The 27,513-nt window shown below is 42.2% G+C and overlaps 1 protein-coding gene across 1 annotated transcript; it reads right to left on the bottom strand.

The window, feature by feature from the left end:
- On the bottom strand, positions 1-26,665 carry LOC140193630 (angiotensinogen-like). Its single transcript, XM_072250790.1, has 5 exons — positions 26,653-26,665; positions 13,826-14,623; positions 7,421-7,679; positions 5,137-5,278; positions 1-812 (listed from the first exon to the last, which is right to left on the bottom strand). Exons 2-5 carry the CDS (start codon positions 14,604-14,606, stop codon positions 606-608), a joined length of 1,389 nt encoding a protein of 462 aa, XP_072106891.1. The 5' UTR covers positions 14,607-14,623; positions 26,653-26,665; the 3' UTR covers positions 1-605.
- Positions 26,666-27,513: the final 848 nt, after the last annotated feature.

Genomic DNA, 27,513 nt, shown 5'->3' with positions numbered 1-27,513 from the left:
TGAAGTTTTATAGTGACAGTGACGTTCTACATTTATTCCAATAAGTCATTTACCATGTGTTTGATTCGGTTTGTTTGAAGCTGTATATTTTTATGTTTTATTGAATGTTTTTGTTGGAAATAAAATTTCTTCTTGTCATTATTCCCTAAACAATACAGTATAACAATTATTTACATAGCATTTACATTGTATTAGGTATTATAAGTAATCTAGAGATGATTTAAATATACAGGAGGATGTGCGTAGGTTTGGTGCGCTGCTGGGTCCTAAATTCCACCACACTGAGGCAGGTTAAATAAGGGACTTGAGCATACGTATTTTTTGGTATTGGGGGGGGGTGGTCTGAAATCTGTAAAATTCTGAATTCCGAAATGCAACTGGCCCCAAGGATTTCGGATAAGGGATTGTGGACCTATTACTTTTTTTCATATCTCTGAGGACAATTTATTTCATTTAGTCTTAAAATGTTATGTTAATAGTACCATCTATCCTGATCAAGAAACACAGAAGATGTATTTGGTCCATTGCTCTTAAACTAGCTCAGAAAGAACTACCTGCTTCTTTCCCTAGATTAGTTTATCAACTAAACAGGAATACATTATGCATTAGAAGTTCTTTAATTTAGATTTTAAGGGAAGTTCCTTTACTCTTCCAAGAAACAGCATTGCGTTCAACACTCCATCATAAACTTGGAAAAAGAATGGCTTGTTAAATCTAATCTCTGTTGTGGTTGTGTTGCCGACAGCAAGATTTTCTGCAGTGATCTGCTCTTCCTCATCTTCCGTAACTTCAAAAATAACGCTGTGTAAAACCTAAAAATAAATATACAAGACTTTTAATGATGTGAGGAGAAACAAATGGAAATCCAATTTGTGTATCAGCCTTGATGTTGCAAGTTTTCCAGGTGTTTCACATGAAATTTTCAAACAGAATTTGAAACTAAGCCACATGAAATGTTAGGGCAGTTAGCTGAGATTGCCAATTGAATAGGAGATTTGTGCAGCGGGGGAGAGATGGGAAAATTTTAAGGGTGTTTGAAGATAAGCTTTATTTGTCACTTATCGATCGAAACATACAATAAAATGTTTTGTTTGCAACAATAACCAAGACAGTCCAAGATGTGCTGGGCACATCCCACAAATGTTGCCATGCTTCAGGCATGCTGCCACTCTATATCTTTGGAATGTGGGAGAACCCAGAGGAAACCAGGGAGAATGTACCACTCCTTATAGACAGCGGTGGGAATTGCATCCCGATCTTACAGCTGGCACTGTAAAGTGTTATGCTAACTGCAACTAAAAACATCACTAAAAATGTATTTTCTGAGGAAAATTATGTTAAATTATCACTGCAAATGGTGATAGGGAGAGTGATGGCAAGTCGAGTTCAGGGGAGGAGCTGAGATGGTGTGTTGCAGAATCGTTGCAGATGGAGTTCCGATACCCATACAGCTGGCCCGGGAGCGAGGATGGATCACTCTGGGTGCCAAAAGGAGAAATTGGGGCCCCGGCAGAGAAGTTCCGATGCTCATTCAATAGACCCAGGTGTGAGGATGGATCACTCTGGGCACCGAGCTGATGTGAAGAGCTTTGGGCTGGGTGACAAAATCAGGGTTTAGAGAGAGTTGCCGGGTGGCGAAATCTGGGCCCAGAGCGAGTCACTGGGTGGCATGGTCTAGGCCTGGAGCCTTTAGCAGCAGCAGTGCCTAGGTCCTTGTGCGAGGTATGATTACGCTGTTTGGACAACTTAAACACTGGCCCAGATCAGAGGTGAAATCTGATTTTGCTCGCTCTCTGCACTCTTTACTCCTCTCTCCAGGGCACTGAAATCTTGCACTGCTCTGTTGTTTAGTCAATTTAAACACCGGCCCAGATAGACTGAAAAGTTGGGATCCAGAGCAAGAGCTGATTTTGCTCACTCTCTGTGATGGTCATCTCCATGGTGCTGAAGCTATGATGGCTGCCTCAGCTGCTGTGCTCCATGCCCGCTAATTTGATGAACTGATAAGCGAGACTTTGGGCCTACCCCGAGTTGCTCCGGGGTTTTGATCTGAGGACTCAATTTTGCTTGGAATGTTGTTGTTTGCTTCAATTGTTTGCATGATTTGTAGTTTTTTTTTCTTTTTCTTGTGCATCAAGTGTTGGTCTTTTATTTTTATTCCTTTTCTGAAAATTTGGGTTCTTTCGGGTTTCTTGCTTTGTGGTGACCTGTGAGCAAACAAATCCCAAGGGTGTACAATTTATACATTCTTTGATGATATATGTACTTGAATCATGAACTGCTACACTACTGTGTTGCCCTAAAGACAGAGCAGTCATTCATGGAATGCTGAACACTGCAGGTGGGCAAGGAGTCAGAATCAAAGCAGTGAAGGTGTTTAGGCAGACTTTAGGAATGGAGAATTCTTTAGAAAAAGTGGGGTAAGGATGTGAAGGGATTTGAAAACTTCCGTGACCACTAAAATTCAAATGTGTTGCCTTGCTGGAAACTGACATCATGGCTTAGCTTTGCAAACGAAGATTTAGGAAGGGGGCTGCCCATGTCTGCTGCAGGCTCGCCGGTGGCTGACAAGGCCAATACGGGACAGGCAGGTCTGGCCACAGCGGCTGCAAGGGAAATTCTGTTCTGGGTTTGGTGCTGCTGTGTCACAGTTCTTCCTCCTTCTCCCTTTGTCCTCAATGTCAGCCTTGCGTGTGTTCTCGAAGGAGGAGACAGACTGGTGAATGGTGTGTCACCAGGCCTCACGATCGGAGGCTAGATTAGACCACTGGCGATGGTCAATGTGACAGGCACCAAGGGATTTCTTCAGAGAGTCCTTGTACCTCTTCTTCGGTGCCCCTCTGTCACGGTGGCCAGTGGAGAGTTCGCCATACAGCACAATCTTGGGCAGGCGATGATCCTCCATCCTGGAGACGTGCTCTGCCCAGCGCAGCTGCGTCTTCAACAGCATGGTCTCGATGCTGGTGACCTCCGCCTGTTCGAGGACTTCGATGTTGGTGACGAAGCCACTCCAGTGGATGTTGAGGATGGTGCGGAGGCAGCGCTGCTGGAAACGCTCAAGGAGTCGTAGGTGGTGATGGTAGGTGACCCATGGCTTGGAGCTGTACAGGAGGCGGTCAGTACAACGGCTCTGTACTCGCTGATCTTCAAATGCTTGTTGTTCCAGACTCTTTTGTACAGCCTGCCGAATGTGCTGTTTACCTTTGCCAGTCTGTTGTCGATCTTGGCGTCTGACGAGATGGTGTATCCCAGGTAGCTGAACTGGTGGACTGTCTTCAGCTCTACCTCACCGATGGTGATGTGGGGAGGGTGGTAATCTTCCTGAGGTGCGGGCTGATGGAGAACTTCTGTCTTCTTCAAGCTGACTTCCAGTCCGAAGAGCTTGGCAGCCTCTGCGAAGCAGAATGTTATACGCTGCGGGGCTGTCTCTGTGTGGGCAACAAGGGCAGCATAATTGGCGAAGAGTAGCTCTCGGATGAGTTGCTCCAATATCTTGGTATGGGACTGTAGTTTCCTCAGGTTGAACAGACTGCCATTGGTGCGGTATCGGATGTAGACACTGTCCTTGTCATCAAGGTCTTGTGGCCCTTTTGAGCATCATGCTGAAGAAGATGGTGAAGAGAATCGGCACGAGGACGCAGCCTTGCTTTACTCTGTTGCCTATTGGGAAGGGTTCTGACAGCTTGCTGTGTCTGACTTGGCCACTCTGATCTTCGTGTAGCTGGATGACCATGCTGAGGAACTTTGGGGGGCATCCCAGTCGTTCCATAATTTGCCACACACCTTCCCTGCTCATGGTGTTGAACGCTTTGGTAAGGTCGACAAGCATCACGTACAATCCCTTGTTCTGTTCCCGACATTTCTCTTGGAGCTGTCTGAGAACAAATACCATGTCAGTGGTGCTCCTGTTGGCTCTGAAGCCACACTGGCTCTCTGGGAGGTGTTCTTCTGCAGTGATGGGCATCAATCTGTTCAGGAGTACTCTTACCAGGATTTTTCCTGTGATAGAGCAGGGTTATCCCCCGGTAGTTGGAGCAGTCAGACTTTTCCCCCTTGTTCTTATACAGGGCGATAATGACTGCATCATGGAGGTCCTGTGGTAGTTTACCTTGTTCCCAGCAGCGGACAAAGAACTCGTGGAGTTTGGTGTGTAACACTGGGCCCCCATGCTTCCAAATCTCAGGAGGGATTCCATCAACTCCCGCTGCCTTGCCACTTTTCAGCTGCTCTATGGCCTTTAATGTCTCTTCTAGGGTTGGAATCTTGTCCAGTTCTATTTTCTCTGGCTGTCGTGGGATACAATGAATTGCTGAGTCTTGGACCATGCGGTTGGAGCTGAAGAGAGTCTGGAAATGTTCCGACCGCTGGTTCAGGATGGACGCCTTTTCTGTGAAGAGCGCCTGACCGTCTGCACTGCGCAAGGGACTCTGGACCTGGTGTGAAGGGCCGTACACTGCTCTCAGGGCTTCATAAAACCCTCTGTAGTCACCGGTGTCTGCGCAAAGCTGAGTTCTTTTTGCGAGGTTGGTCCACCACACGTTCTGAATCTCTCGAAACTTGCGCTGGAGGTTGCTGCGTACAAGGCGGAAGGCTGCTTTCTTATCAGGACAAGACGGCTGAGCAAGGTGCGCCTGGTGGGCGGATCTCTTCTTCGCCAGCAATTCTTGGATCTCCTGGTTGCTTTCATCAAACCAGTCCTTGTTCTTCTTTGTGGAAAACCCTAGGACTTCTTCAGAGGTTTGCATGGTGGTGGTTTTTAGGTGTTCCCAAAGCACTTCTGGAACTGACATAGGTCAGGAAGAACAGGACAAGTTAGAAAAAAGATAGCAGAGCTTTGAGTGAGGGCAAACTTCATAGTCTGGCCAGGAGAGTTTTGAAAAAGTTACATCTGAAAATCAAAGATATCAGCAGCAGATGAGCTGAGAGAGGCCGGTTGGCAGACTTAGAGTGGGGTTTGGTTCTGGAGGGCAGAAGAATATCTCCACATCAGAGAGCATACCCAGATTGATGACAGTTTGACTCAGCCTTGGACATCAACCAGGGATGCAGTTTACTAAGATGAACTTTTTGTTGCACTTTCAGGGTCACCTTGTGTACTGATCTCTTCTTGGATGTGGTTGAGGAGTTGTCCCTTACCTGTTCTGGCACCACATTTTGGGCCCTGCTTAACCTGGAGAAATTGGCTTCAGCACCCAGCGTTTTTGGAATCTGGCTGAATTGCTCCTTCACATCATAAGTGCTTTTCCACGCAATCTGTGGCATCACGAGCCTCACAAACCTGCAGCAAAAGAACATTGTCACAGATATCAAAAATATTGATCATACAACACATTCAAACTTCGGTGTGAAATTGGACTCGGAACACGGCAGAATAGACTGAGGTTCTTTGGCCATGAGGTAATGTTGCAGATATATTAAACCCCGGTTTGACCAGACTTGGAATATTGTGTTCATTTCTGGCTGCCTCACTATAGGAAGGGTGTGGAAGCTTTAGAGAGGATGCAGAGAAGATTTACCAGGGTGCTGCCTGGATTGGAGAATGTGTCTTATGAGGGTTGGTTAAGTGAGCTAGGGCTTTCCTCTTTGGAGAAAAGGAGGATGAGAAGTGACTTGATAGGGGTGTACAAGATGATAGGAGGCATAGATTGAATGGACAGCCAGAGACTTTTTTCACCAGGGGAGAAATAGCTAATATGAGAGGGCATAATTTTAAAGTGATTGGAGGAAAGTATCGGGAGAAGTCGAAGGTAGGTACAGTGAATGGTGCTGTGGTGTTCTATGATTTGTATTCACTGTTGCTCTTCCATTCCATGGAGTTTGATATCAGACCCTGGCTTAACAGAGGGAGTCAGTTCAACTTCAACAGTTCCACCAATATCCTTCTCACGTGGTTCTGAAAACCTTCTAAACTTGGATATTTTGTAAAATGAATGTGATCTGGAGATAAAAATATAGCAGACTAGGTTAGTGTGACATTAAAAAACAGCAGAAGAAACAGAAAGTGATGGAAATTCCCAGTAGGTTAGGCAGCATCAGTGGAAGGAAAATACAGTTAATGTTTCAGTCTAGGACCTTCTGTTAGAGCTCTGTGTTATGAAATGCGAACTCTGTTTCACTTTCTTCTGATGCAGCCTGACTTGTTGGGTGTTTCTGTTTTTATCTCAGGTTATTTTGACCTTCACCTGAAAACAAACTAAACACGTATCTCACAGAGATAGAACTGATAACAGGAAAATTATGTGAAACTTGAAAAAATATATAATCTTGAAAAACTGTATTGCGTCTGATCTCTATATTATCAAAAGGATTTTCCAACCTTTTTTATGCTTTGGATCCCTATCATTAACCGAGGGGTCAGTGGACCCTAGGTTGGGAATCTCTGATCTAGAAGCACAAGAAAGTTTACAAGGATGATGACTGAACTGAATTAACAGGGTGAGGCATTTTTATCTCTCAAGGAGAAGCTCTTGTGTTAATCTAATAGAAAGAAAGAGTGAGATGTATTTACATATCACCATTCATAAGTTTAGGTCCTTCTACAGCACAACAGTTTCTAAGTAATTCATTAGATAAGAGCTTAAATTTTTGGCTGATTTCTAGCATTACATTAGGACCCACAGCTTATTTAGAAATAGTAATGATACTGAACAGCTTTGATAAAGTTAACATACAGAAGATATGTCTTTTAAGAGACTCTTAGATAGGTACATAGAGCTTAGAAAATAGAGAGCTATGCGGTAAGGAAATTTTTGGCAGTTTCTAGAGTAGGTTACATGGTCGTCACAACATTGCGGGCCGAAGGGCCTGTAATGTGCTGTAGATTTCTATGTTCTATGTCTTTACTTTGAAGGACTACAAAACTAGGAATCATAAATAAAAAGTGATTATAAGAGCCAGTGGGGAAATTTCTTCACCCAGAGATGGTAAGAATATAGAATTCAGTGCTACAATTGCGGTTGAAGCTGAATTCAAAGAAAGCCTCGTAAACATTTGACAGAAATGGGAGTGGATGAATATGCTGAAAGGGAAGATGAAGAAGACAGGAAGAGGCAGGTGTGGGTTTGTTGGGCCCCTTCTGGATTCAATTGTGTGTATCTGAATAAATCTATAAACACATGTAATTACGAGGAATTCTGCAGATGCTGGAAGTTCAAGCAACACACATCAAAGTTGCTGGTGAACGCAGCAGGCCAGGCAGCATCTCTAGGAAGAGGTACAGTCGACGTTTCAGGCCGAGACCCTTTAACAGGACTAACTGAAGGAAGAGCTAGTAAGTGTCTTACTAGCTCTTCCTTCAGTTAGTCCTGACGACGGGTCTCAGCCTGAAACGTCGACTGTACCTCTTCCTAGAGATGCTGCCTGGCCTGCTGCGTTCACCAGCAACTTTGATGTGTGAACACATGTAATTAGTTCTGATTACCCAGTCTGAAAACGCTTCAAGGTTTTGTAGACAATCAGCGTTTTTGCCATGTCCTCCACCGTGGCTGGTTGGTCTCTCTGAATTAGCATCATATACATTGTCTCACTCAGTGGGAGTTTAACCAGTGTGTATACAGGAGTAGTCTTGTACTGAAGCCAGCCACACCAAGTTGTCATAGGAACTTGGGCTTTGTCCCCTGAATCGTTGAAGAAATCGTGAAGTTCTGTCCCATGGCATTGAGATCTGGTTTTCCATTTTCCTGAGGGAAGAAAAGTTATCTTAACACATTAGAGAAAGGACAGTGCCATTTCTGTAGAAATACTGGCCCTCTGTTCCAAGCTGATCTGACTGAAAGACCTTCACCACTGTTCTCATTACTACCATCAGGAAGAGGTATGGGAGCCTGACAACTCACACTTGGTATTTTAGGAACAGCTTTGCCATCAGATTCCTGAACAGTCCATGAACCCTCAAACACTATCTCATTATCCCTTTTTTAGCACTGCTTATTTTCTAATTTATATTATTTTTATGGCATGTCCTATAAAATCACGAAATGTCATGGGCAGCACAATAGCATAGCAGTTAATGCATCACCTTACAGCGCCGGTGACCCAGGTTCAGTTCCTGCCGTTGTCCGTAAAGGGTTTATATATTCTGTCTGTGACCATGTGGGTTTCCTCCGGATGCTCCGGTTTCCTCCCATGTCCAAAGATGTATGGTTTAGTAGATTAATTAATCATGTGGGTGTAACTGGGCACCACAGGCTCGTTGGGCCAGAAGGGCCTGTGTCTCCGAATATAAAAAAAAATAAACAATTAAGTAGGTGATAATAGACCTGATTCTGAATATTGGATGGAGAGAAATATTTTGTATTGTGCTTTCATACCCTGAAAGGGTAAAGTTTTGAATGGGACAATAGGGAAACTTCTCTGCACTTCTTAAATAATGCCAGGAGCGCTTTAGTCTCCACTAAATAGGGAAAGGTTGACATTGGATGTATGTGTTAGCTGGGGAATGTACGATGATAGCTTCCCAGCATTGTAAAAGTTCATCATCACATGTTCCTAGCATAATTAGTTTACTGTTAACTGTCAATGGCATTGCAGAACTTGCCAATTAACTTCCCAGCACTGAACCAATCCATGATGGATTCCCAGCAGAGGAGAGTGAGGGTGCCTGGGAGAAGCCAGGCCCTTGGATCTCCAAGTGCTAGAAGTATGGAAGGGGAGGGCCGAGGCACCTGTCTCTACACAATCTCACTGTGACTGTCTGAACACCATCTGAGGAAGCTTTGCTAGCTATGGAGGAATAAGAAACTGAGTGTAGAAAAGACAGGAGACTTTGTAAAGGGAAAAAATGGAATTGAACAATTCCTCGGTGACAGTTTTGCAGAGCTGCTGCTTCACAGCACCCAGAAACCTGGGATTGACCCTGACCCCTGACCCCTGGCACTGGCTGCATGTCCTTCCTGTGATTGGGTGCTCCGGTTTCCTCCCACATCCCAAAGACGTGCGGGATAGTAGCTCAAAAGAAGTATATCTAGTAGTTTAGTGAACTACCTGCAAAACGTCGTTGCGAATTGCCAACACCATCTTAGCATTGTAGGACAGTAAGCTGCTGTAAATTTCCCTTGATGATGTTTAAACAAATGGTAGAATGTGAAACTGTTGATGGGAATGCCAATTCCATCATGGGAATGCCATCCCAGTATCCAGAGTACCTACTAAAGGCGATCCCTCAAAAAGGCAGCATCCATCATGAAGGATCCCACATCACCCAGGACGTGCCCTCTTCTCATTGCTGCCATCAAGGAGGAAGTACAGGAGCCTGAAGACACACCCTCAACATTTCCGGAACAGCTTCTTCCCCTCCACCATCAGATTTCTGAATGGGTAACGAACCCATGAACACTACCTCAGTTCTTTTCCCTCTCTTTTTGCACTACCTATTTAATTTTCTTATGTATATATATTTATTGTAATTTATAGTTTTTATTATGTATCCCAATGTACTGTTGCTGCAAAACAACAAATGTCATACCATATGTCAGTGATATTAAACCTGATTCTGATTCTGAATGTGGGGAGAATGAAAATGAGATTAAATGTAGGATTAGTGTAATTGAGTGTTTGATGGTTGACATGGTCTCACTGGGCCGAATGGCCTATTTCTTTGCTACATGACCCAACGAATTTAATATCATGAGTTCCCAAGTGAAAAACAATTCCTCATCTCTCCTTCCCAGTACTGAATCAATGTAACAACTGGCTTCCTAGCAATGTCCCAACTCATTAACGTAGCTTCCAAGCAAGATAATAGTATAGCATTTAATAAACACAAGAGATTCTGCAGATGCTGGATATCTTGAGGAACACACACAAAGTGCTAGGGGAGCTCAGGAGATCAGGCAGCATCTACGGACTGGAATAAAAAGTTGTCAGTTTAGCCCTTAAGCTCTTCCAACTATCCCTCCCAAGCTTCTTACTTCATCGTTCGCTGCCTCACACAGCCACCTTCCTCCTCACCTGGCTTCACCTATCACTTGCCACTACTCCTTCTTCCCCAACCCCCACCTCCTTATTCTGGCTGCTTCTCCCTTGCTTTCCTGTCCTGATGCAAGGTCTTTGCCCAGGTCATCAACTGCTGAGGAATAGGCAGCATCTATTTCTCTTCATAGACGGTGCCTGACCTGCTGAGTTCCTCTAGCAGTTTATATGTGTTGCTCAGTATAGAGTTTTAGATGCTTACACTATATTAACTAATCATCAACTTATCATGATTCTTAGCACAGAATCAACCAATCATTATATTTGAAGAGTCCGACAACTTCTCACCATAGATCCTTAACACCATCAATATGATATTATTAGTTCACAGCATTTCCTTGATGTATTGCCATAGTTTCCCCACATTTAAAATCTGTTATCATAGGTTGGAGTGCCAGACCCATGTAATACTGTAGTAGCTGCTCAGCATTGAACTGATTTATTGCTATAGGTTCCCAGCGTAGATCTCAAGTGCACAGCCCTGGTTCAAGTTATTATGATAGATTCCCTGTACTAAAGCAACTTGTCACCACGCTCGGTCAGGATAGGTTTCTGACACCGATATGGTCTGCTAGGGGTGAATATGTGTACATTGCAAACACTAAACAACTTACACACTCTAAATAGTACAGCGCTTAGCGTAACACTATTACAGCACCAGTGATGTGGGTTCAATTCCACTGCTGTCTGTAAGTATGTTCTCTCACGTTCCAAACACCTACGGGTTAGTAGGTTAGTTGGACACATGGGTGTAAATGGGTGGCGTGGAACATTGCTACCTTGTTGTGTATCCAAATAAAAATTTAAAAATAGTTTCCAGCTCTATTCACTCTCACAAGTCTCATCTATCACTGTAGGGCAGCATGATAGCATAGCAGTCAGTGTAACGCTTCACAGCACCAGGAAACCAGGCTCAATTCCCACCACTGTCTGTAAGTTCTGCCCATGACCACCCGGATTTCCTCCCACATTCCAAAGATGTATGAGCTGGGGTTAGTAAGTTGTGGGGATGCTAGGTTGGTGCCAGAAGTATGGCAGCATTAGTGGGCTGCCCAGCACATTCCCCGGACTGTGTTGGTCGTTGACACAAACAACACGTTTCACAGTATGTTCCGATGTTTTGGTGACCATGTGACAAATAGAGCTAATCTTTCATCTTTAATCATGACTGACCTCTGACTGCACCCATGACTCGTTACCACTTAGCTCTATCAAAGTTTAAACATTTTGAGGGAGCAGGTTCCTGGTTTTCACAACCCTTGATGTGAAGAAATTAATAACATCACGGCTCAATCCAATTTTTATTTTTAGTCCCCACTGTTAAACAGGAATAATTTTTGTCCTCCATCCACCCTGAATTGTTCATTCATTTCATACAGGAAAGAAGGGGTGCTGAGCTGTTTGTTTTTACCCAGAAGTACAGTATTATTTAAGTAAAAAGGGGATGAAATTTTACATGGAAACCTCATTCAAAATTTTAAATTCCTGAAGTGTTTTTACTAGATTCATGAAACATCCAACCTGTAAACCTGTTCAAGTGCCAGGTCAGATTAATCACCATGCTGTGTTACTATTAATAATGGTCTTTCAAGCCCTTGAAGTTCAAGTTTTTCACAAGTACAAGGGCAATAATGGGTACTTTTTAAAAAGATAGTTACTAAAATGGATCTACACATTTCATTTACTTAAAGTAGGGTTATACACTGTTGGTGAATTTCAATTCCTATGGTTAAAATGTTGATTCTTGTTTCAAAACCCCATTTTTAGTTTCACCAACAAAAGTGATCAAGTGCAATAGACTTAAGAGCAAGAAAAGTATCTAAAGAACTGCCCCACTCATAAAATGCTGGAGGAACTCAGCAGGTCAAGCAGCTTCTATGGAGAGGGATAAACAGTTGATATTTTGGGCCGAGTCCCTTTGTCAGGACTGAAAAGGAAAGGCATGAACATAATTTTTTCGAACCTAGTAATTACTCTCTCCTCCCCTTTCTCTATTTTTCTATTCCCCTCTTACCCTTCCCTTCACCTGTCCATCACCTTCCTTTTGGATCCCTTCATCCTCTTAATTCCATGGTCCATTGTCCTCTCCTATCAGATTCCTTCCTCAGCCCTTTACCTCTTCCACTTATCACCTCCCAGCTACTTACTTAATGCCCCTATGCCACCCACCTTCCCCCTCACCTGGTCTCACCTATCACCTGCCCAGCTTCTTTCATTTCGAGTCCTGGTGAAGGATGAAACGTCGACTAATAATTCCCCTCCATGGATGCTTCCCGTCTTGCTGGGTTCCTCCAGCAATTTGTGGGCGTTACTCAAGATTTCCCGCATCTGCAGAATCCCTTGTCCCTGCCCAGTTTGCTGCTTCCTGTGAATTTACAGTTTGGGTAAGAACAAGACAAGATTGACTTCTGCAAGCCACAGGAAATTCTGGGCTCAGTTATTTGCCTGGTTTTCTGATTGTGCCCTGGAAACACTTGGCAGTCGGTTGGATCATCCCCTAATCTTCAGCTCAAGGTCGGTCCTTGTAACTGTCCTTGAGCAGAATTATCTGCAGCTTTATGTGAAAAAGACTAAAGGAGCTGGTGGTAGACCTGAGGAGAACTAAGGTACCGGTGACCCCTGTTTCCATCCAGGGGGTCAGTGTGGACATGGTGGAGGATTACAAATACCTGGGGATACGAATTGACAATAAACTGGACTGGTCTAAGAACACTGAGGCTGTCTACAAGAAGGGTCAGAGCCATCTCTATTTCCTGAGGAGAGTGAGGTCCTTTAACATCTGCCAGACGATGCTGAGGATGTTCTACGTGTCTGTGGTTGCCAGTGCTATCATGTTTGCTGTTGTGTGCTGGGGCAGCAGGCTGAGGGTAGCAGACATCAACAGAATCAACAAACTCATTCGTAAGGCCAGTGATGTTGTGGGGATGGAACTGGACTCTCTCATGGTGGTATCTGAAAAGAGGATGCTGTCTAGGTTGCATGCCATCTTGGTCAATGTCTCCCATCCACTACATAATGTACTGGGTAGGCACAGGAGTACATTCAGCCAGAGACTCATTCCTCCGAGATGCAGCACAGAGCGTCATAGGAAGTCATTCCTGCCTGTGGCCATCAAACTTTACAACTCCTCCCTTGGAGGGTCAGACACCCTGAGCCAATAGGCTGGTCCTGGACTTATTTCATAATTTACTGGCATAATTTACATATTACTATTTAACTATTTATTACTATTTTCTATTACTATTTGTTATTTCCATGACTATTACTATTTACTATTTACTAACAGTAATATTACTATTACTATTTCTATTACTATTTATTAGTTATGGTGCAACTGTAACAAAAACCAATTTCCCCCGGGATCAATAAAGTATAAAATAAGTAAGTAAGTAACTTACTTAACTTTTCAACTGTGTTTACAGTATGGTGAACTCACAGATCAGCTCCAAACCAACCAACAAGACTGGGGGCTTCCTCAGGTGTCCTCAATTGTTGAGAACACAGACATAGAATACTACAGCACAGTACGTGCCCTACGGCCCACAATGTTCTGCTGACCTATCAACCTATTTTAAAATCAATCTAATCCTTAGGTCTTACATAGCCCTACATTTTTGTATCATCCGTGTGTCTGCCTAAGACTCTCTTATTCACCCCTAATGTATCAGCCTCTATCACCACCCCTAGCAGGGTATTCCACATACCCACCAATCACTGTGTGAAGAACCTGCCTCTGACAACCCCCTATATTTTCCTCCATTCTCCTTAAAATTATGCCCCTGGTATGGGAATGTTGGGTGCTTTTTGGACAAGACATTTCATTCCTTTGAAATCTTCTCATTCCCCAGAGCCTAACCTTTAAAGTGAATGAAACTGGCTACCACCAGTTTAGTGCTGGGGCTCAGGCCGGTCACCAGGCTGTCCAGCCGGCCACCCGTCACTTGGTGGATGACGTTGTTGATTGACTCCTCTGCCAATGGGGGCTGGCTGAAGTCAGTGGCTCCCAGCCATACCTTGGGGTGCAAGAGCCGGAGGTGCTGAGTGAAGGCCCGCTGGAGCCATATTCTGTCCTGGAAGATCATCCAGGTGCCGATGGACAATGAGTCACGATGCTGGGCAAGGACATCCCGTAGGAGCAGCCAGAGCTGCAGCTGCATGCCCAGGGAGTGCCGACTGCCGCTGCTGCCATCTCCACACTGGCTGTGTGAGAGGCCCAAGATCGTCTGAAGGTTTTCGAGGGTTGATCCGTCTGCACCCAGGGACAGTGCGGCCAGGACCACCTGGAGGTACATGGGCGATAGTACCGTCACCCCTGACCCCTCCTGCGAGGTCCAGTAGGACAGCCAGGATTGGCCTAGAGAGGCCTGGAGATCGTTTAAATAGTTCCATGTCTGGAGGCTGGGCTTCACCTGTTCCTTCTCCTCCTCTTCCCACCACATCCTCCAGGAGCCATTCACCAGGGTCTCGTTATTTCCAATCAACTCGGGCAGGAAGTCAGCTTCCCCATCCACCTCCAATGGCGACATTGATTGATTGCAGACAATTAGAAAAAATGGGTGGATGTAGGGCCGGACTCTTGCCTCTACTTCCATGAGGGTGCCGATCCAGAGGAGGGTGAGGATCCATTTCATAGTCATCTTCTTCTCAACCAGCACTGGAACCCGAGAGGAGAAACATCCATTAATTAATTCACAGCTTTACCATAGCTCAAACACAAGAGATTCTGAAGATGCTAGAAATCCAGGGCAACACACACAAAATGCTGGAGGAATTCAGCAGGCCAGGCAATATCTATGGATAAACAGTTGAAGTTTCAGGTCAAGACCCTTCATTGGGACTGGAAAGGTGGGGGAAGGAAGCCAGAATGAGAAGGGGAGGGGGGAGGGTTAAGAGTACAAGCTGGCAGGTGATAGCTAAGATCAGATGAGGGGGCAGGATTGGGGAGAGGGGATAAAGTGAGCAGTTGGGAGGTGATAGGTACATGAAAAACTAATAATATGAATTGGCACTTGGTCTTTTTTTGACATATGAGTAAGAAGAAACTATTTTATGTTTGTATTTGTTGTAATCTTCTTTACATTTATAGTAATAGTTTTTTTTTACTTTTTTGACCACGGGTGGTGTTTTTTAAGAAAAACATATTTCTTTTGGTTTGCCTTCTGGAGAGATGGGGGTAGATTTAGCATTGGCCACTTTCTGGCTTTTTTCTGGTATTTTTGTTCTTACTTTTAATTTAGATTTTTTCTTTGAATGGGGTGACTTGAAACTTCCAAAATGTCTGAAATGTCATGACTTCCGGTTCCTCTTTGAACCTTTCTTCCTCTTCCGGGGTCATGGGTTTGTATTCTGGTTAACCCTTTACATACCCTATGCTCAATTTCAGTACTATGGATGAGATTACTAATTTGGTTTCTTGGAATACAAATGGTTTAAACCACCCGATTAAATGGAAGAAAATTTTTAAAGTATTCCATAGGATGAATGTTCATATTATTTTCCTACAAGAAACTCAAGTGCGGAAAGAGAATAATCAGCGGTTTTTTTAGGATTTGGAAGGAAAAACAGTACCATTCGAATTCACAGGCCAAAGTGAAAGGCGTTTCTATTTTTATAGCTCCTTCAATTTCGTTTGTGCATTATGAGACTATTTCAGGTCCGAGTGGTAGATTTTTATTATTTACTGGTCTGTTATTTAACAGAAAATTTGCTATGGTTAATGTTTATGCTCCAAATGTTGATTGTCCTGAATTTTTTAAACATCTCTTTACATCCCTTCCCAACTTAAACAATTATATGCTGATTATGGGTGGAGATTTTAACTGTTGTTTAAATCCTTTGATGGATAGATCTATGTCTAACCAGGCACTCCTGAACAAATTGGCTACTCTTATTTACTCTTTTATGGCTGACTCTGGAATTTCAGGAATTTGGAGATTTCTACATCCCAACGATAAAGAGTTTTCATTCTTTTTACATGTATATCATCGTTATTCTAGAATTGGTTACTTTCTTATTGACTCTCAATTAATTCCACTTGTTACTGACTGCAAATATGACTCCATTGTTGTCTCCAATCATGCGCCATTGAAACTATCTATTAAGATAGAGCTCTTAATGATAGCGGAGTCAAGGGATATGGGGAGAAGGCAGGAACGGGGTAGATTGTGGATGATCAGCCATGATCACAGTGAATTGCAAAGCTGGCTCGAAGGACCAAATGGCCTACTCCTGCACCTATTGTCTATTGTCAATGGATACATCTTCTAGTACTAGACAATGGTGATTTAATACCACTCTGCTCCAGAACTTGGACTTTGTTAATTTTATTGAGGAACAGATTAATTTTTTCTTCACAACGAATTTTATGGAGGGAATTTTCTGCAGGGTACTATGGGACACTTTTAAAGCATATATTTGTGGACAAATTATTTCATATTCTGCTGGATTGAAAAAGCGAACTAATGATGAAATACTTAAGCTGGTTGACAAGATCAAAGAAATCGACAAGAAATACTCTATTACTCCTAATCAGGAACTTTTTAAAGAGAGAGTCAAACTTCAAATGGAACATAGTCTATTACTATCATCTTTGATTGAAAATCAATTAATTAAAACTAGGAGTCAATTCTATATATAATAGGCATCTGTTAGTCACACGAGACCATGGATTTGTGCCTTGGAAAGTTTCTAGGGCACAGGCCTGGGCAAGGTTGTATAATTCTATAAACATGGTGATAAAACTGGGAAAATACTGGCTAATCAACTGAAATCGGCTTCGGTTAAACGCCAGATTGTTAAGATTCGTAAAAATGATGGTACTCTGACGGTTGATCATGTTGAGATAAACAAATCCTTTCAAGAATTTTATACTTCTTTACACCAATCAGAATTTCCTGATGACTCCACTTTAATGCTTGAATTTTTAAAGAACTTGAATATTCCAAAATTACCACCTAATGAACGTTTAAAACTAGATGTAGAAGAAATAAAAAATGCTATTTCTTCAATGAATTCAGGTAAAGCACCTGGTCCAGATGGTTATACAGTAGAATTTTTAAAATCCTTCTCTACTATACTTTCTCCTTGGTTATGTAGAATCTTTAGGGATGCAGTATCTATAGGTAAATTACCTCAATCTTTTTAACGAGCTTCTATTTCCTTAATTCTTAAAAAAGATAAGGATCCTACTGAATGTGCATCTTATAGGCCTATACCTTTGCTGAATGTGGATTCTAAGATTTTTTCTAAAATATTGGCAACGAGACTGGAGAATATATTACCTCAAATTATTTCTGTTTATCAGACTGGATTTATTAAAAATCATTACTCCTTCTTTAATACTAGGAGATTAATGAATATTGTTTATACTTCTTTATCTAGAATTCCAGAATGCGTCATCTCATTGGACGCTGAGAAAGCTTTTGATAGAGTCGAATGGACATATTTGTTTAATTTACTTGAGAAATTTAATTTCAGTCTGCTATTTATATCTTGGATTAAATTGATATATCTTACTCCTTTGGCTTCGGTATTTACTAATAATCAAAGATCTCCCTTTTTTCAGTTATTCCCTGGTACTAGGCAGGGTTGCCCTCCTAGTCCATTATTATTCGATATTGCCCTGGAACCGTTAGCTATTGCTATTTGTGACTTTCCTAATATATTTGGTATTACCCGTGGGAATAAGACACATAAATTATCACTATATGCAGATGATTTACTATTATATATTTCTAACCCTGAGAAATCCATTCCGGCAGTATTATCTTTGCTTGCTCAGTTTAGTAGTTTTTCTGGTTACAAATTGAATCTTGGTAAGAGCGAACTTTTATCATTAAATATGCAGGTTCCATTTATAGATGTTCACCATTCAGATTGATTACTAACTATTTTACTTATTTGGGGGGTTAAGATTGCTAAGAGACATAAGGACCCATTCAAGCTCAATTTTTCACCATTAATTAGTCAGGTTAAACAATCGCTTACTAAATGGTCCCCATTGTCTCGATCACTGATTGGCCAAATCAATGCTATTAAAATGATTATTTCACCTACATTTTTATATTTATTTCAAGCGGTACCAATTTTTATTCCTAAATCTTTTTTTGATACTATTGATTCTAAGATTTCCTCTTATATATGGCAGAATAAAAATCCCAGGTTAAGTAAAAAATATTTATGGAAGTCCAAGAAAGATGGTGGTTTAGCATTGCCAAATTTAAGATTCTATTACTGGGCAATTAATATTTGATATTTAATATTTTGGACACAAGATTGGGATATAATTCCAAGTCCACAATGGGTAAATCTTAAAGGCTACTCTGTACAAGGGCTGTCATTAGTTTCTATTTTAGGAACTTCACTTCCCTTTGTATTTACTAAATTGAATAAACAATTGGTTAATCCAATAATTAAACATACATTATGAATATGGTTCCAATTTCGTAAATGTTTTGGTTTGAACAAATTCATATAATCAAGCCCTATTATATCTAATTTTTTTCCAACCCTCAGATATGGATCAAGCCTTTTTAATATGGAAAATGAAGGGTATAACATGTTTCTGTGACTTATTTCTGAATAACTGTTTCATGTCTTTTGAACAGTTATCTAATAAATATAACTTGCCCAGATCTCATTTTTTTAGGTACTTACAAATAAGAAACTTTTAAAATACCATGCTGCCTACGTTTCCGATTTCACGCTCTACTGATATCATAGACAAAATTTTAGGTTTAAATCCTTATCAGAAGGGATTAATAGCGATTATTTATGATACAATTATGAAAATACAGCCAGGTATATCTGATAAAATTAAAAATGAATGGGAAAGGGAACTTCAACTTCGCCTACCTATAGAGAAATGGGAAAGAATCTTTCAATTAGTTAGCTCTTCCTCTATATGTACTAAACACATGCTGATACAATTTAAGGTAGTGCATAGGGCCCATATGTCTAAAGATAAACTAGCTGGTTTTTACTCCCATATAAATCCTATTTGTGACAGGTGTCACCTTGAGGTGGCTTCTTTGTCTCGTGTTCTGGTCCTGCCCTCTCGGAAAAATTTTGGAAAGATATTTTTGACATTATTTCAACAGTTTTGCGTTTTGATTTACAACCCCATCCTATTACGGCAACTTTTGGTTTGCCAATGACAGAACATAGAACTTTATCCCCTTCAGCTTGTTGGATGATGGCATTTGTTACACTAATGGCCAGAAGATCCATTTTATTGAATTGGAAAGAGACCAACCCTCCTACTACATTTCAATGGTTTTCCCAAACTATATTATGTTTAAATTTAGAAAAAATCAGTAGTGTCATTTTTGATCCTCCAGTTAAATTTGAAGAGACTTGGAAGCCATTTATTCAACATTTTCATATGATGTAGTTTGACCTTTTCCGAATCCTTTTTACTAACTTAGAATATACGAATAGAGGAGTTGAGCTGACGATATTAATGAATGTATTCGATCTAATATATTGGTTCAGCGTTGTTTTGTTCTGTTTGCCTTTTTTTGGGTTTAGTCACTAGTTCTATTTTTTTTTAGGTTTTTTTCTGGTTTTTTTTTGGGGGGGGTCTTTGCAATATCCTTTTCTTTTTATTTTTTTTCGTGATTAACTATATCAAGAGTTTGGAAGCCTATTACACTTGTACTATTTGTAGTCTTTTTTTGTGTATGTTTTTCCAATCTCTTTGTTTCACTATTGTTATTATGTTTATGAACTTGAAAATTAATAAAAAGCTTAAAAAAGAAAAGAAAGAAAAGGTAACAGGCTGAAGAAGAAGGAATCTGATAGGAGAGGACGGTGGGAGAATGGGAAGCAGGAGGGACACCAGAGGGAGGTGTTGGGCAGATGAAGAGAAGGATTAGTAGGGGAGCCAGAATGGGGAATGGGAAAAGAGAGAAGGGGCAAGGGAAAAAGTTACTGGAAGTTGGAGAAATCAGTGTTCACGTTATCAGGTCGGAGGCCAGATAGAATATAAGGTGTTGCTCCTTCAACTTGGGAGAGGCCTCATTGTGGCAGTAGAGGAGGCCATGGACTGACATGTCAGAATGGGAATGGGAAGCACAATTAAAATGGGTGGCCACTGGAAAAACCTGCCTGTTGTGTTTTCCATAGTTTCCATTTCTCCCGTGGCCCACCATCCTTGGCTACCAGATTCATTTCTACTTCAACCCTCCTCTTCCTCCTATCACCTCCCAGCTTCTACTCAATTCCCTTGTCCACTCACCCCTCCCCATTGATCTCCTTCCCAGTACGTAACCTCCCAAGAGGAACAAGTACTACACCTGCCCCCTACACTTTCTCCCTCAATACGATTCAGGGCCCCAAACAGTCCTTCCAGGTGAGGCAACACTTCCCCTCTGTGTCTGTTGGGGTTATCTACTGTATCTGGTGCTCTCGGTGTGGCCTCCTGTATATCAGTGAGCCCAACATAGACTGGGAGACTGCTTTGCCGAGCACCTACACTCAGGCAACCAGAAAAGCCAGATCTCCAGTGGCAACTCATTTTACTTCCACTTCACATTCCCATTCCGACATGTCAGTCCCATACTGACTGTCGCAATGAGGCCACACTCAGACTGGAGGAACAACACCTTATATTCCATCTGGGTAGTCTCCAACCTGATGGCGTGAACATCAATTTCTCAAACTCCTGGTAATGGCACCCCTCCCCCTCCTTCATCATTCCCTATCCCTTTTTCCCCTCTCTCACCTTACCTCCTTACCTGCCTGTCACCTCCCTCTGGTGCTCCTCCCCCTTTTCTTTCTTCCATGGCCTTCTGTCCTCTCCTAACAGATTTCCTCTTCTCCAGCCCTGTATCTTTTTCACCAATCAACTTCCTAGCTCTTTACTTCACCCCTTCCTCTCCCGGTTTCACCTTTCACCTTGTGTTTCTTCCTCCCCTCCCCTCCACCTTCTTCCTCTGACTCCTCATCTTTTTTTTCTCCTCCTGCTGAAGGGTCTCGTCCTGAAATGTCGACTGCTTACTCTTTTCCATAGATCTGCTAGGCCTGCTGAGTTCCTCCAGCATTTTGTGTGCGTTGCTTGGATTTCCAGCATCTGCAGATTTTGTCTTGTTTGTGACTAGTCCTGATGCTCCTGTACCTTCTTGCTGATGGTAGTGGGTCAAAGAGATCAAGGGATGGTTGGTAAAGATCAACAACAGTGCTTTGGGCCCTTTGTGTCCCGGTAAATGTTAAAAATAAGGGTAACATTGTTCTTGGTGATTCTCTTGGCAGATTTTACTATCCTCTGTAGGGTCTTGCAATCTGATACCTTGCAACTTCCATACCAGACATTTTCGATGGTGCTCCTGTGGAAAGTTGTTGGAATGCAGGTGGGCAGCCTTGCATACTTAGATCTCCTGAGAAAGTGTAGATGCTGCTGTGCCTTCTTCACTAATGAGATGGTGTTGTGGGTCCAGGTTAGATCATCCATATGTACACACCAAGGAATTTTGTGTTCTTCAGAGCCATTGATGTGCAGTGAAAAGTGGTCGACCTGCGCCTTCCTGAAGTCCACAATCATCTTTTTTGTCTTGTCCACGTTGAGACTCAGTTTGTTGTTCTTGCACCATTTGACAACCCTTGTACCTCCTCTCCATAAACAAACTCATCATTGTCACCGATGATGTAGTATCATCAGTGAAATCAATGATGTGGTTTGACCTATTGTTGCCAACTCAGAGTGATTGGGGTCTTTCTGCCAAGAAGTCCAACATCCATTTATAGAAAAGGGTGTTGAGTCCCATCAAGGACAGCTTGCCCACCAGCCTTTGAGAGCTGATCGTGTTAAACGCTGAACCTAAGTAAATGAGCAATATCCCAGCATATGATGGCATCGTTTTCTAGGTGGGATAGGATGGGGTGGAGGGCCAACTCCATCCTCTTTCCAAAGTTCAAAGTAAATATATTGTAAAGTACATATATGTCACTACAGCTGGCTGGTGGCGTAGTGGCATCAGCGCCGGACTTCGGAGCAAAGGCTCCCGAGTTCGAATCCAGCCGGCTCCCTTGCACACTTTCCATCCGTGCTGGGTTGAGCATTGAGCTAGCAACTTGGCCTCGTAAAAATAAGAAAACCTGCTAAAAGAAACCGCCGTCATGATGGCGTCCTGATGACTCCACTCGGAGTTAAGGCTTTCTTCTGTTCTTCTATGTCACTACATACTACTCTGAGTTTCATTTTTTCCCATCATTCATAGAAAATCAAAAGAAACACTATAGAGTCAATGACAAAATTCACACACGACGGAGACAGACAAATAACCAGTGTGCAAAATGTCCAAGTACAAAAAGAAAAGGAAAAAATAATAAATAAATAATTATAATAATAAATAAGAGAATGTGAGCTGTAGAGTCCTTAAAAGTGAGTCCATAGGTTGTGGAATTGGTTCAGTGTTGGAATAATTGAAGTTATCCTCTCTGTTTCGAGAGTCTGATGGTTGAAGGGTAATTAACTATTCCTGAACCTGGTGGTGTGAGACATGAAGCTCCTGTACATCCTTCCTGAAGACAGCAGTGAGAAGAGAGCACGGCCTGGGGTCATAGGGATCCCTGAAGATGGTTGCTGCATTCCTGCTGTAGCACTCTTTGTAACGTGATCAGAATTGGGAAGGGCTTTACGTGTGATGGACTGGGCTGCATCACTAGTCAAGGGTATTGGTGCTCCCATACAAGGCCTTGATGCAGTTAGTCAATACACTCTCCACAGCGCATCAATAGAAGTTTGTCATAATTTTAGATGACAAGCCAAATGTGTGCAAACCTATTAGAAAGTAGAGGTACTGCCATGTCTTCTTGGCAATGGCAGTTGCATGCTGGACCCATGACAGCTCCTCTGAAACGATGACGCTGAGGAATTAAACATTGCTGACTCTGGTAATGCTGTAGGCAGGTGAGCAGAATTGCTCCAAATTCATTCTCACCAATGTCTTACACAACTTCAGCATAACATCCAAACTACTGAATACAAGACATTCTGTAGATGTTGAAAATCTTGAACAACACACAAAAATGCTGGAGGAACTCAGCAAGTCAGGCAGCATTTGTGGACATTTTGGGCTGAGACCCTTCATCAGGACAACTCCTGTACTTTATAAAGACCAATGTGCCAAAAGCTCTTTTATGACCATATCTTCCTATGATGCCACTTTCAAGGAATTATGGATGTATATTTTCAGGTCCTTTCATTTGACTGCGCTCCTCAGAGCACTACCATTCATTGTGTATTTCCCACCCTCGTTTGTCCTGCCAAAATGCAGCACCTCGGACTTGTCTGCATTAAATTATATGTCACCTTCAGCCCATTTTCTCAGCTGGTACAGATCAGCCTGAAAGCTTTTGATAGTCTTCCTCACTGTTCACAACACTCCCAGGTTATCCACTTAGGACAGGGGCAGCAAATTATTTTTATCTTTTACTGCTTTTGTGAGTCTTTGCAATTCCTCTTCAAAGGGCAGTGGAACCTTTGGGTATCTTAGGGCAGAGTTAGATAGTATTTGATAATTAAGAAATAGGGGTCAAATGTGGTGGTGGGATGGGGAATGTGAAACAAAAGTTACAATTGGCTCAGCTGTGATCTTTCTAACCGGCGAAGAAGGTTCAAGGGCCCAGATGACCATCTCCTGCTCCTGTTGTGTCTGTACTTACGAGCTGATACTGGCAGACGGGTGCCAAGCCTGTCTGGTGGTGATGAATGTGTTAATCAGACCAAAACCAATCCGGGCACGCCTGGTAGCTTCTGGGGTCATGTTTGTGCCTGGGTGTCCTTGGAGAGGGAGTATGAGGTTTCTGTTTGGACAGTGGTGCGTTTCTGAGAACAGTGGCCCTCCCCAGGGAATTGAATGATCATAACTGTATTTTAATTTGAAATTGTAAATAGTATTGTAAATCCCTGCTCATTGTGTATATTTTATGCGTGATTAAACTTCTGTAGTTTTGTAAAATAAAAGTAAAGTGAGACTTCAGGACCAGGCAGTTGAAGGTGCACCCACCAGTATTTGGGTTAAGGGGACTGAGAATACATGGGAATGTTTGGAGGCAAGTGCTTAGGGAATTATTTAGCTGGACGGAATCACATAGAGTATGTAGGAAGGAAAGTTATTAGAAGGTGATGATTTTAAATTTAATGTGTTGCCAGAGAATCAAAGATTATCATATAACCATATAACAATTACAGCACAGAAACAGGCCATCTTGGCCCTTCTAGTCCATGCCAAACTCTTACTCTCATCTAGTTCCACCGACCCGCACTCAGCCCATAACCTTCCATTCCTTTCCTGTCCATATAGCTGTCCAATTTAACCTTAAATGACAACATTGAACCTGCTTCAACCACTTCTGCTGGAAGCTCGTTCCACACAGCTACCACTCCCTGAATAAAGAAGTTCCCCCTCATGTTACCCCTAAACTTTTGCCCTTTAACTCTCAACTCATGTCCTCTTGTTTGAATCTCCCCCATTCTCAATGGAAAAAGCCTATCCACTTCAACTCTGTCTATCCCCCTCATAATTTTAAATACCTCTATCAAGTCCCCCCTCAGCCTTCTACGTTCCAAAGAATAAAGACCCAACTTGTTCAACCTTTCTCTGTAACTTAGGTGATGAAACCCAGGTAACATTCTAGTAAATCTTCTCTGTATTCTCTCTATTTTGTTGACATCTTTCCTATAATTCGGTGACCAAAACTGTACACAATACTCCAAACTTGGCCTCACCAATGCCTTGTACAATTTCAACATTACATCCCAACTCCTATACTCAATGCTCTGATTTATAAAGGCCAGCATACCAAAAGCTTTCTTCACCACCCTATCCACATGAGATTCCACCTTTAAGGAACTATGCACCATTATTCCTAGATCCCTCTGTTCTGCTGCATTCTTCAATGCCCTACCATTTACCTTTATGTCCTATTTTGATTAGTTCTACCAAAATGTAGCACTTCACATTTATCAGTGTTAAACTCCATCTGCCATCTTTCAACCCACTCTTCTAACTGGCCTAAATCTCAATGCAAGCTTTGAAAACCTACTTCATTATCTACAACTCCACCTATCTTAGTATCATCTGCATACTTGCTAATCCAATTTAACACCCCATCATCCAGATCATTAACATATATGACAAACAACATTGGACCCAGTACAGATCCCTGAGGGACACCACTAGTCACTGGTCTACAAACTGACAAACAGTTATCCACCACTACTCTCTGGTGTCTCCCATCCAGCCACTGCTGAATCCATTTACTACTTTTTTTACTTCCACAATAACTTCCCTCAAGGTCCTAGGGAATATCCTGTCAGGACCCGGAGACTTATCCACTTTTATATTCCTTAAAAGCGCCAGTACTTCATCTTCATTAATCATCATAGTTTCCATAACTTCCCTACCTGTTTCCCTTAACTTACACAATTCAATATCCTTCTCCTTCATGAATACCGAAGAAAAGAAATTATTCAGAATTTCCCCCATCTCTTTTGGCTCCACACATAGCTGTCCACTCTGATTCTCTAAGGGACCAATTTTATCCCTCACTATCCTTTTGCTATTAATATAACTGTAGAAACCCTTGGGATTTATTTTCACCTTACTTGCCAAAGCAACCTCATATCTTCTTTTAGCTTTTCTTAAGATTCTTTTTACATTCTTTATATTCCTCGAACACCTCATTTACTCCATACTCATGCTCATCCTATTGGTCTGTCTTTCAAGATTATCTGGGAAGGTTTTTGTTGTTCACAGAATAACATAGCACAGCATGGCTATTCAGCCCATTGTGGCCACACTGACTACTTGGAGAGCTATCCAATTGGCTCAGATACATTACTGATATCTAAAAGACTCTTAGGCACTTGGACAAAAGAAACATAGAGGGCTGTGTGGGAGGGGAGGGTTAGATTGATCATGAAGTAGGTTAAAAGGTGGGCACAACCTTGTGGGCTGAAGGGCCTGTACTGTTCTGTACTGATCTATGTTCTAGGCTCTAATTCCATTCCTTCCATGTCCTTCACCTTGGCTTTCAAGTGCTCCGTTTTGCAAATTATTGTTTAATTCACCCCCATCATGCTTTCTGACAGTGACTTCAGGATCAGAGCTGCACACTCTGTTTTCTCTGTCACAAACCCATGTCCTCTGGTTCTTGACCCTTCCACCAGTAGAAACAGATAATCTTTATTTACTTCATCAAAACAACTCACTTTGAAATGGCATGTCTTACTTCAGATCAGAGAAGTGTTTTATTAAGCCCCTACAGCTCTTGGAGAGACATCCCACTCCCCCGCATTTTCTCCAAAACTCTGCAGACTATTTCACTTCAAAATACTCCCCGTGACCGCGTTAGTTTCTTCGAGGTGCTCCGGTTTCCATCCACATTCCAAACAAGAAGAGCAGTCAGGGTTAGGAAGTTGTGGGCATGCTACTTTGGCACTGGAAGTGTGGCGCCACTTGCAAGCTGCCCGTAGCACGTTGCAAACGCTGATACCAGTGACACATTTCACTGTATGTTTTGATGTACATGTAACAAATAAAGATAATCTTCAAACAAAAACTACCTCCTTAGTATAATCAATGTGCCCTGCTGGAGGCCAGGGGCTCAGCTTACAACAGAACCAACCCTAACTCAGAAGGAATGCATTACAGTTAACTTTGAGCTGAGAAAGTCACTTACCGTTTCTGAGATTTTGACTTGTTTATTTTGGCTATTCCGTGCATATCTCTTATAAAGTGATCTTTCTCCCTGCCTAGTAAATTATTGACTAGTCAGCTGTCCATGTGTATGCGACTGGTGGAATAAAGGGTATTTCTCTGAAAGGGTCAATAGAAGTTTCATCTGATCTTAAATGCCATATTATTTAACCCTATCAGAGAAGTTCCCTTTATTTCATCCATCACCACACCTGCCTTCTTGGTTTCTCTCTTTCCCCAATTCTAATGAAGTTTAGAAGGAGCTTAGAAATTCTAATGAGCTTAGGAAAATAGAGGGCTTATGCGCTAGGGAAATTCTAGGCAGTTTCTAGAGTAGGTTACGTGGTCGGCACAACATGTGCTTGTAATGTGCTGTAGATTTCAATTTCTAAGTGTATTGTGCATGAAACATGAACCAAATCATCACAATGTTGTTTGAGGGAAACATACTGCCCCAGCCATAGATCATAGAACATAGAACATTAAAACTCCTGTGTTCTTTGTTAAAAAGTGTCATGGGGTCTTTCGGGACCAACTCAGTGGACAAAGGTGGCTTTACTTTTTCAGTGCATATGGGTTAAGATGGTAAAGAGCAACCAAAATCTGATTAGATACACTAGAGACTGAGTTTTAAAAGAAATGGATTTGTGATAAATGTGTCCATCAATTCAGATAGTGCAGAGTGGGGCCTTGGTTATCGCTCTCCAGCTCAGTAAAAGCAACCATAATGCCAAAAATGATGAGATTGCTTAAGACTGCTATTTCCCTATAATGATTGGTGCAGCAATGATTAATTGTCTCCCTCTGCTGGTCACAGCTTGGTGCGACAGAACCAGAGAGAGAG

Source organism: Mobula birostris, chromosome 2 (genome assembly GCF_030028105.1).
Source record: "Mobula birostris isolate sMobBir1 chromosome 2, sMobBir1.hap1, whole genome shotgun sequence".
NCBI lineage: Eukaryota > Metazoa > Chordata > Chondrichthyes > Myliobatiformes > Myliobatidae > Mobula > Mobula birostris.
Note: the sequence above shows the minus strand (reverse complement) of the source record. Positions and strands in the feature narration are given on the sequence as shown.